The sequence below is a fragment of the Bufo gargarizans genome, chromosome 2 (genome assembly GCF_014858855.1).
Source record: "Bufo gargarizans isolate SCDJY-AF-19 chromosome 2, ASM1485885v1, whole genome shotgun sequence".
Lineage (NCBI taxonomy): Eukaryota > Metazoa > Chordata > Amphibia > Anura > Bufonidae > Bufo > Bufo gargarizans.
The window spans coordinates 614,317,594-614,329,198 of NC_058081.1; the positions used below are offsets into that span (position 1 = coordinate 614,317,594).

At 45.8% G+C, this 11,605-nt stretch overlaps 1 protein-coding gene across 1 annotated transcript; it reads left to right on the forward strand.

Moving 5' to 3' along the window:
• Window positions 1-20: 20 nt before the first annotated feature.
• MAD2L2 (mitotic arrest deficient 2 like 2) lies at window positions 21-10,496 on the forward strand. The gene is made up of 9 exons (XM_044282087.1): window positions 21-157; window positions 299-346; window positions 1,738-1,856; window positions 4,699-4,770; window positions 4,888-4,988; window positions 6,362-6,456; window positions 6,623-6,696; window positions 8,982-9,074; window positions 10,171-10,496. The coding sequence occupies exons 2-9, from the start codon at window positions 307-309 to the stop codon at window positions 10,210-10,212; spliced, it is 636 nt and encodes a 211-aa protein (XP_044138022.1). The 5' UTR covers window positions 21-157; window positions 299-306; the 3' UTR covers window positions 10,213-10,496.
• Window positions 10,497-11,605: the final 1,109 nt, after the last annotated feature.

Consider the following 11,605-nt stretch of genomic DNA (forward strand, 5'->3'; position numbering starts at 1 on the left):
TTCCGGTGACATCACACCTCCTGGGAGCAACTCCATTCTAGAATCTAGACACAACCGAAAATTAGAGTGGAGAGGAAGGAGGGGGTCGCGGGGGCAGACAAGCTGCGGGGAGCCGGGGGTATCACATTGCTATAGCCGTACAGACTATTACCACCAGGTCAGCTGTTCCCCGGCATTCCTATTCCCTGACCTCTTTATCACACTGATTATAAGATATGTCTGTGCATGTTTCCATCCACTGACAGCAAGCAGCTGTAGGGTGAAGCTCCTTACTGTAAGTCTCCTTCTTTCTTCACAGATGGGACAATGACCACCATCACTCGGCAGGATCTGAACTTCGGGCAGGGTAGGTCCAGTATGGGGGTCCATGTCACCTGTAGGCTGCTGTGTGCCATCAGATGGGGTATTAGGGTGGTCTTCTCCTAGAGGCTCCATGTGATGGCACACTGTGCCTGTAGGTGCGTCGTACATGACTGTGTGCATGCCTGAAAAAGGCTCCTTGTGAATGACAGTACAGCGGTTCTGCCTAACTGCGGAGTGCCGATACTGAGAGGGTGAGTTGGACCAAACCCTCAAGAGGCGCGCACCCATCTAGGTTGTGTGTGCCGTCCACGTATTTATTTTGCGCATTTATATAGTGGTGCTGTCCCCAGTGGAGCTCACAATCTAAGCTCCCTGTCTCTTGTTTTCTCCAGGGACCCCATGATCCGCGGTCCAGGCTCCGTGCACACAGCTTAGACATGTACACGTGTCTACTTTCACACTGACGTTTTGGGTCTCCCTTTGTGAGATCCGGTCAGGGCTCTCACCAGCGGTCCAAAACGGATCAGTTTGCATTCTATGAATGGATAAGGATCCGCTGAGAATGCATCCGTCTCCATTCCGCTTTGGAGGAGGACACCAAAACGCTGTCTGTCTGATGAAACTGATCCAAACGGGTCCCTCCTGGCACAAAATGTAAGTCAATGGGGACGCATCAGTTTTCACTGACACAATAGAAAACGGATCCGTCTCCCTCTGAATTTTAATGGAGTTCATGACGGATGCATGCGGTTGTATTATCTGAACGAATCCGTCCATGACGGATCCGCACAAAATGTGCGTGTGAAAGTAGCCTTTAATGGAACCGCCAAATGGATCAGCGCTCTTAAATATTACAAAGGGTAGACCCACCTGAGCATGCCCCAGACAGTTGTGGTGGCCCCTGAGAGCCAGGTATCCTCTCCTATGAGCCAGAATGTCTGAAAGACCCCGTGTGACCATGTTCAGTAGGGTGGGCGCTGGTGATTTCAGCTGATCTTCTGTGTGTATAGTCTATTGCCTGCCAGTCTGAAAGTCCGGGGCCAGAGTAGTGGAAGTAGATGGATTCTTTGGGCTACAGCTGACCTATCAGAATAGTGAGGGTCTTCCACCCACCATCCCTGTAGATTAGCTGTTTAGGGCTGCCGGAACTAACATTGTATGGAGCTGAAGGCCCTGCACTTGATGGAAGCAGTACCACAGCACGGCCATTACACTGTGTACTGAGCTGTCTGCCTCCAGCGCCATCCACCCTGAAACAGCTGATCAGTGAGGGTATGGATGGTGGACCCCCACCATTCTGATAGGTTATCAGTATCTGTAGTCCAGAGACCCTCTATAACTATACTGAGCTGCCATTCAGAACTCTATGAAAGCTGGGTGGTTGTTAATGTGCTGTCTAATAACCATGGTCCTGTTCATTGTTGCTCTCCTCAGTGGTGGCGGACATACTGTGCGAGTTCCTGGAGGTGGCCGTCCACCTGATCCTGTACGTCAGAGAAGTCTATCCCATTGGGATCTTCCAGAAGAGGAAGAAGTACAATGTCCCAGTGCAGGTAGCCGCTCCAGCAGGGTCATCAGTATTCTGCGCTACAGAGGGTGTTGTCACCTTGACCTTATGGCTGATGTAATTGTGCTCAGCCCCCCGTCCTTCCTTCCAGCATCTTATAGATGTATGATTGCTGGGGGTCCGACACCCGGGACTCCTGCAGGTGACGAGAATGAAGGTCATGATTCTCCTGTTAGAATTGAGCAGTGGTCATGCATGTGCACGGCTTCTCCATTAAAGGTGTTGTTTCATCCCAGCCATTGGTGGTACATCACTAGGATATGTCATCAGTGTCAGATGGGCGGGGGTCCCACCTCTGGTACCGGCATCTGTCTCCACACTGGGCCCTCCAAAGTGAAGCACCGCACACTGCGCATGTTCGTCCACCCTCCATTCACTTCTATAGGAGTTCCAAAATTGGTGGGTGCCAGCTCAGCTATTCCCGACAGTCCTATAGACGTGAATGGAGAAGTGGCTGTACATGCGCAGTGCACTCTTCATTCACCTCTATGGGATTTCTGAAAATATCTGAACGCTTGCTTGGCTGTTTTAGAAACTCCGTAGAAGGGAATGGAGAGCACACTGCAAATGCCCAATGTGCTCTCCTTCACTTTGGGGGCCACGAGGTAAGACCCACACCTATCAGACACTGGTGGCATATCCTAGTGATATGCCACCAAAGTCTCAGATGATGCAGCCCCATTAACTGTGTGTTGGACTGAAGTAGATAGCAGTGTCCAGCAACTGTGAATGAAGAGGTGGAGCACATGTGAGATTTAACCAGCAGTCCCATAGAAGTGACCGGAGTATTGGGCACTGGGTACTCATGAGCATAGGGCGTCCGAGCAGTCATCCATTCATTACTTATCCTGTGGCTAAGTGCCAAATGTTTGTGGATAAAACCTTGTAAGCCAGAATGGATTTAGATTTTTGCACATGTGTCTACCCTTACCTGACCACACTCCCATACTGATGACCCCTTTTTTTGGCAAAGAACCCAGTGGATAGGTTGCTTTCTCCACCTAGGGTAATATGTGCGCATTACCCAGACATAGGTGTATATAGTATGCAAAACATGATGAGAAGCAGGAGCAATGTTTTAAATCCAACAATTTAATCAGTCAATTCATGTAATAGCAGACCACCAGTGAGGCCCCCCCCCCCGTTCAATATAGTTATTAGAGGGGTTTTCCAAGACTTCTATACTCATTACCTATCCTCTGCACATGTCATCAGTATCTGATCAGTGGGGGTCCGACATGCCGATTAGCTGTGTGAGAGGGTACCGTTGCTCACAGTAGCGCCGCAGTCTCCTCGCAGCTTAACCTAGGCCATGTCATGTTCATTGGTCACGTGGCCTAGGCACAGCTCAGCCCCATTGAAGGGAATAAGGCTGAGCTCCGATACCAAGCGCAGCCACTATACTGTAGATCTCACTCTTGCACATAAGAACCGCACAATCAACCTTCTCCAAACGCCTGCTTGTTTAGCTGAAAGAGGGCTGCGGCCTTACTGCGATCCCAGGTGCCTTCTCAAACGGCTGATCGGTGGGGGAGGTTAGGTCATCAGTATAAAACCCCTTTAAAGGTTCCTACATAATTAAGGGGTTAAGCCTCATTCACACGTCAGTGTTTCACGGATGTGTGTATTCAGACATCAGTGTTTTTTTAGCACGGTCCGTGGGTCAGTGTTTTTAGCACGGATGCATGTTCTATTTTGTCTGTGTTCACGGATCCATCATATCCATTATAGTCTATGGGTCTGTGAAAACCACGGATGCATCCGTGTTTTACGGATCATTAAGAAGAGATGCTTTGAATTTTTTTTTTTCAGCTGTTCAGTGTCAGTGAAACACGGACAGCAAAAAACGGACAGCTCCACGGATGCATCACTGACCACCTGCTCACTGTTTTGGACACGGACGTGTGAATGAGGCTTTATCCAGCGTGTGGTTGAGATCCTCCAATGCCAATTTCAGTACTAGGATGCGGTGGAAAGATGTACTTTACTATTGAGACACAAGTGACATCATACATGATCAAGGATGCATGTGGCTTGTACACCAAAATGGTAACTGCTTTGGAACCCGAGGATCAGGTAGAATGAAGCTGATGACCAAATACATTTTATGTATTTTTTTTTTCCTCCCAAAGGAAAGTCGTAACATAACGTAGTCCATTTTCCTGCAGCAGAATCATTCCCTCAATGAGATGGTGATTACCTAAGGGTCCTTTTACACAGACCGATATGTCAGGCAATTTTGAGGAAAGAACTAGACGTTTCCAATAATTGCCCGATCGTCGGCAAAGATGAGGGCTGCATTTATTTAAAGCAATCACCTCCAATGTACAGGAAACAGCTGGGGGTCATTTAGTAAGACTGGCATTTTACATCTTTTGCGTCGGCTTTGCTAGCGGTAGATGCATCTAATATATGATGAGGTATGCGGCCTTGGCATAAAATATGTGCATCTTCAGCGGTCTGTGCACCCACCAGAAAAACTAGACCAGTCCGTTTCCAAGCATAAACGTTAGTAAACTTGTCGGGGCTGAAGTCCCAGGCCTTGATCCGAGCATGCCCCTGCCACACCTTCCTATGTGTTGAACGCTGTGCAAAAAGGGGGCCGTGCATCATTTTTACGCCAAAAACGGACGTAAAAATGTTCGTAAATGACCCCCTTTTTTCATGAGTAGCAGATCGTTTAAACTGTGTGATCTGCAGCACAGGAATGATGATTTTTGGTGCCAGCTTCTCCCCGATATAAGTCCATGTTAAAGGACCCTACGAGAAGAATGAAATTTACCCAGCTGGAATACTTTTTCTAACGTTGAGTTTATTTTTGTCTGTAGATGTCTTGTCACCCTGAACTCAACCGGTACATACAGGACACCCTGCACTGTGTGAAACCACTCATAGAGAAGGTGCGACGACTCTCATTGCTGGAGATTGCCTGTGGCTGCTGCTGCTGCTGAGCAGTTCTTCTTCCGTCCGGTCAGTCCATCCTTTGACCATAAGAATTTTTTTATTTTTTTTCACAGAATGATGTGGAGAAGGTGGTGGTTGTGATCCTGGATAAAGAGCACCACCCAGTGGAGAGATTTGTTTTTGAAATTGCACAACCACCTCTGTTATCTATCAGGTAATGGAAAAATCAGGATCACTCTCTGCAATATGACCTATTGATGGCAGTATCTGGAGTCCATGTAGTGGCCGTAACTCATGTTATAGCAAGTGGTCCACTGCCTTCTGTTGTACCATAATATTTTTCCCATCCAAGGAAAACTTATATATTACTTTATTATAAACATATTCCCAAATACCTTCATTAGTTTTAATGGCTTGTTTTGTCTAGGGAGCAATCATTAGGAGAAATAAAATGGCCGCCGTCCTATTAGTAAAAAAATCACAGAAATATGATAATAATGCACTTAGTAAAGTAGATGCAAGCTCTATATATGTACAAAGGCCTCACTCTGATATGATAAAATCTGAGACACTTAGCCAATATATTTTGATCAAAACACATCTGTGCCCACCTACCAAGCGCCATGGTGGTCTTAGGTCAGGCGGGTCCTACCGTAAACCTACCTATTAGTACACACAAAACCTCTCCTAATGACACAAGAGAACAAATAACTGAGGTAAAGAGCTGCTTCATCCTCCTCTCTACTCTACTTGTCAGGGATTATGATCCTGAATACCGTTTAATATGATCTTCAGCTGAATCTCTGCAAGATTGGAGTCCATGAGAAGACATGAAGTACAGAGAGGATGGACAGGGCAGACTGTGGTAATGGAGACTGCTTACAAGTGCTGCTGCTCATCAGCCATATCCCCACCTCCTCTCTACTTCATGTCTCCTCATCAGTTTAATAAGATCTTCAGCTGCATCTCTGTAGGAATAGAGTTCATGAGGAGACCTGAAGTACTGAGAGGAGGTGGGGATGTGGCTGATGAGCAGCAGCATTTGTATGCAGTCTCCATTACCACATCTCCATCCGCCTCTCTGTACTTCGTGTCTTCTCATGGACTCCATTCCTACTGAGATTCAGCAGAAGATCTTATCAGTTGTATTCAGATCATAATTCCTGACAATTAGAGCAGAGAGGAAGATGAGGCAGCGCTTGTGAAGTAACTTGTCCTGCTGTGTGATTAGGACAGGTATTGTGTCACTAATAGGACAGTGGCCATTTTATTTCCCATGATGGTTGCTCCCCAGACAAGGGGATATATATTTATAATAAAGTATTATTTACATATTTTCTGTAATTTTATTTTCTTCATTCCCAGAGAACCCCTTTTAAGTAGCAGTTCTGTGGTGTGACGTTCAACTACTGCACTTGCCATAGATGGCTTGTAGTCAGCTGTTGGCATTTCTGATGGTAGAGGGGAATCGCTTTTTGAGGAATACCTCACAGTATTTTTAGAAAATGGATTCCCTTCAGGCTCTGCCACGTAGTAATGGGCATTCATGCGCTGTCCTCGTTCTTCTATCTCTTCTATCTTTTCCAGCTCTGACTCGCTGCTGTCTCATGTGGAGCAGTTACTGCGGGCATTCATTCTCAAAATCAGTGTTTGCGATGCTGTCCTGGACAACAACCCTCCAGGTACACCTCCCATAACATCCACTGGGTGGCGGTAATAGGAAATGAAGAAACTGTTGTCTGGGTTAATGCAGCGTCACTGGGGCCACTTGGAGCCCTTTAGTAATTTTCTGGGGGTAACTGATGCCATTCTAATTCTGCACAGTGACCACTTTGTTACTTTTTGCAGGGTGCACATTTACTTTACTTGTACACACAAGAGAAGCAGCTGCAAGGAACATGGAGAAGATTCAGGTTATAAAGGTAAAGGTGCAATCAAGTATGGTGATGTCATAGTCCTTAGTCACACTGGCATTTTAAAGTACAGTAAGTCTTCTTTAATCTGGCACCTAATGCCCTTGAAATCCTCATAGTCTGGCATGCAACAAAATTAATCCTATATTGAACGAGGAGAAAATTGATATCTGTGTGACTCCCTGATCATGCCAGAGGCTTTGCTGCCAGAATGTGCAGGCTTCAGTATGATGGACACAGGCGCCACCTAGTGGAGGAAAAAATGAGCTGCAGCACTGCACAATTATTGCAAACTGTAAATGTGGCTTGATAAGTGAGGTGATACATGCCATGCTAGTAGTATGCCTTAAAGGGCTTCTCTCTGCAGTAAATGCCATTTATCATGCATAGAAAGTTAAAACAAGGCACTTACTAATGTATTGTGATTGTCCATATTGCCTCCTTTGCTAGCTGGATTCATTTTACACATTAGCCACGGTCACTATATGCAGAGATAGCGATTTATTTATTTATCTAATATGCAGAAATAGTGATTTATTTATTTAATAGACATTAGCTGGAGTGCGTGTCCGCTATTCATCACTAACTGCGGACAACTATCCCACTTGTAGGTCAAGGATACCCCCCTATCACCCCACATAAGATAATAAATAGTTACAAGGTTTCCTGGTTCGTTACTGGGACGTCACCACCTCTTATATGCCTGTTACCGTAGGTGAGAGGGCTGGATTTACATTAAATGACTAGTGGAACGCCCACAGGATGCCACGCTGGAACGCAAGCGCACTTGCGATCCAGCTGCCGCATCCTAGAGATTACAGAAACGGCCAAGATTGGCTTCTCCGCGGTGGAACGCACGGCCATCTTTAGGTCTTGGTGTGCGTTCCACCTACGGCTGGGATGAATCACTTATGCCAGGTTAAGCGTACGCTTCCCGGCATGTTCGATGGACCCCAATATGCCTGCCACTGGTGCCCCATAGGTATATGGATCAATTCTAAGTATACCTCTCCCACTTTTCTCTAATTTCCGGGGACTACTAGGTCACATGACCCATAACAGCACTGTGATTGGAGTAAAATAGCTAGGGACCGCCTTGTCTAGGGTTTAAATAGCTTTGGGATCAGTGCACAAATTGGAGCCTCATTTTAGTGCCCCCTGGAGCACCCCAAGCTGCAGACTGCTGGTCAGAGCGGATGTGTTTCAACAGATGAGTATACATTTATCTTCTATAATCTGCATCTGCATTATCGTTGTAAATTCTACATCTGCTTCTGCATTATCGTTGTGATCTCTATTTCTGACAGCTGAGTACCGCCGTGAGGGTGCTCCAGTGTTTTGGTTTGACTTTGATTTGATTTTGTTAAATCATTGTTGTGTGGACGCTGTGCATTGGCAGCGACTTACTGGATTGTCCAATTTTTTTGTCTCCTGACGAACCTTGCCATTTAAGGGGAAACGCGTCGAGACTAGGACTATAATTGAAATAACCAACATAAATTTATTGTATTACATTGAATGACCCAGGCATCCATATGGGTCAATTTTTTGTTGTAAGGGCGATTTAAGGACAGGTAGTTTAGCCACGGGGACAGAGTGCTCCTACCATCTGGGTGCATCTCTGGGCAGAGACTAGGCCAGGGATACCCTAGGGATATACTAGGGACCCATATGGTATTGCCCTTGGTCCACCACTGGTAACATCTATCCTTCTACCTGGTCCTTTTTTGGTTTCTTACTGTCTGTTTGTATGTATACCAGTCTCCATGTGAGGGACCTTCATGATTTTTTATTATATTGATATTAAAGGTTATGTTTTAGGTAGTTGGCTTCAGTGATAGTACCATCACATTATACACTGCTTTTATCCAGAGGTTATAACCACCCTGCAGTCCAGCAGCGGTGGTCATGCTTGCACACTATAGGAAAAGGCACCGGCCTCTCTGGTACCCAGTACCGCAGGAGTGTGCATTAAGCCAGCGCTTTTTCCTATAGTGTGCAAGCACAGCCACCGCTGTAACCATGGAAACGAGCAATGTATAATGTGATGGAAAATTGAATCCAGTAAAGGAAGCAATATGATCAATCACATTACATTAGTAAGTGCCTTGTATTAACTTTCTCTACATAATAAATGCCATTTGCTGAAATGAGACGCTTGTTTGCTGTAAATGCAGCGCTCTCCTCCACTGACGAGAAAGTGATTGTGAGAAGGGAACGCTTCCTTCCCGACAATCGTCTGCTCCATCGGGTCACGTGAAGGGGCCTTTAGTGACATTCTGCTTCTTTTGTAGGATTTCCCCTGGATCCTGGCTGATGAACAGGATGTACATATGCAAGAGCCACGTCTCATACCTCTCAAAACTATGACGTCTGATATATTAAAGGTCGGTAGCTCCCCGTACAGAGTACGTTTTCATGTAGGTTTCTTCCCACACTACAGACAGGTTAATTGACATTTATGAAATTGACCCTCGTATGAGATGGGGAAAATGGTGAACTTCTGCGTTTGTACCGACTGATGAAACAAAGATGAAAAAAATAAAATAAAAACATCAAAGAAATGCTATGGCATGGGTAGGCAACCTCCGGCACTCCAGTTGTTGTGAAACTACCACTCTCAGCATGCATACTTCCTCTGCTCTTCTCAGAACTGTCATAGCAATGAATGAAGCATGATGGGAATTGTAGTTTCACAACAGCTAGAGTGTGGAAGCTGCTGACCCATGTCCAAACCCCAAAGCACCTACAGTGGGCATGTGAGCATCAGAACTGGGCCATGGGGCAATGGAAGAAGGTGGCCTGCTCTGCCGAGTCCATGTCTCAAGAGGTCAGGGCTGTTTTGGTGGCACAAGGGAATATTAGGCAGGTGGCTGTGATGATGTGGCTGACTTGGTGTGTGTCCCATTTATTGACCTGATGGTGTTAAACATTAAAGGGATTCTGCACTTTGTTTAAACTGATGATCTATCTTCTGGATAGATCGTCAGCATCTGATCAGCAGAGGTCCGATCACCCGGGACCCCCCCTGATCAGCTGTTTGAGAAGGCAAACAGCTGATCGGCAGGGGTCCCGGGTGTCAGACCCCCGCCGATCAGATGCTGATCATCTATCCAGAGGTTAGATCATCAGTTTAAACAAAGTGCAGAACCCCTTTAAATTGGAGACAGAAACACTGGGGGAGACTTATCAAAACTGATGTAAAAGAAAACTGGCTTAGTTGCCCATAGCAACTAATCAGATTGACCCTTTCATTTTCCAAAGGAGCTGTAAAAGTTGGAATCTGGTTGCTATGGACAACTAAGCCAGTTCTACTTTACAGCAGTTTTGATAAATCTCCCCTATAGCTTTAGCCCTTTCACTGCTAGTATTTATTTTTACATTTTGCATCTCTGGTAGCCAGGACCGTGCACAAATCCAACCTGCACTTCTTGTAGTTGTGCTTCTCTTCTCAATAACCCCAAGTTTCTCTTTGTGTTATAGATGCAACTTTATGTAGAAGAGAGAGCCCACAAGAGCACTTGACACCCAGGTGGAGACCAGATTCGTCCCAGCTCGGTGGATTCTCCATTGTCACCAGGTGGTGGTGTCCGAGCCTCGTGCCTGCAGTATTCCAGCAACCTTTGCAGATCGGACGTTAAGGAGACCACCATCATGGAATCTGTGGTTGTGTCCAGATTTACCGTTGCAGGAAAAAAGTCTCCAGACAGATCTGTCTCCTCCATGGCCACTATTTATTGTACATAGGTTTCTTGGTACTTTGTATTGTAATGATACGCTGATGCTGATTAAATGAGAAAATTACTGAATATAAAAACGTGGCTATATCAGTAAGACATCAAGGTGTGGGCTCGCCTCCAGTTGCATTGCCTCGTGGCTGACGTCTGGATTTGATCAGTGTTGCTCCTTGTTCAAGCAAGGCCAACCTCATAATATTCATGGAGAATGCCATTTATGGCGTCCTGTATTCTGGCAATAAAATGCAGTTAACCTTTATATATGGTGTGTCCAAACCGCTCTGGGAAATTCTCTGTAATTGCTGGTTTTGGGTGCAATAGACTAATGCAGCGATTGAGCACGAAGTTGTCCGGAGGGAAGTGTTCCTGCCCCGATAACTGCCTGCTCGTCTGTGAAGGACAAGCAATGGCTACTGCTATCGCTCGTTTTCATACAGATGCATTGCTTCTGGGCGGAAAGATGACTGTTCATACAAGCACAATCTCCTGTCCAGATATGATTTAGGATTGTTGCGCTCATTCGTCAGGTGATCTGCGGTGCCTATAGATGGGCAGAGTATCATAAAAACTTTCATCCCCTTATAATTTGCCCAACATTCGGGCAGTGTAGACCCGTCTTAGTTCATCTATCATAAATGTGAATAGGGAACACTAGCAAGAACTGGAGGGGCTGAAACTGAATGGTCGAGGAGGACCACCTGGTCACCACCACAGTGCAGATTGACCTGGAGGCATCGGCTGCATTACATGTAATGGGAGTTTACCTATGGATATCCAGTCAGGGTTTTGGAGGTATTATTGCACCTTCTAGCTCATATGAGGGTGTCTTAGGCCTCTTACACACGGACGTTGCGGGAACATGCGCGATTTTTCCGCGCAATTGCAAAACATTGTAATGCGTTTTGCACGCGCGTGAGAAAAATCGGCATGTTTGGTACCCAAACTTCTTCAGAGAAGTTCGGGCTTGGGATCGGTGTTGTGTAGATTGTATTATTTTCCCTTATAACATGGTTATAAGGGAAAATAATAGCATTCTGAATACAGAATGCATAGTACATTAGCGCTGGAGGGGTTAAAATTTCATTTTTTTTTTTTACTCACCTTAATCCACTTGATCGCACAGCCGGCATCTCTTCTGTCTTCTTATTTGCTGTGTGCAGGAAAAGGACCTGTGGTGACGT

What these genes read in the sequence shown, in the direction of transcription:
- MAD2L2 (XM_044282087.1), top strand. Translation starts at nt 307, where the DNA reads ATGACCACCATCACTCGGCAGGATCTGAACTTCGGGCAGG. An exon ending in AGTACAATGTCCCAGTGCAG is followed by an intron (nt 1,857 to 4,698) that starts GTAGCCGCTCCA and finishes TTTTGTCTGTAG; the next exon opens with ATGTCTTGTCACCCTGAACT. An exon ending in TGACGTCTGATATATTAAAG is followed by an intron (nt 9,075 to 10,170) that starts GTCGGTAGCTCC and finishes TTTGTGTTATAG; the next exon opens with ATGCAACTTTATGTAGAAGA.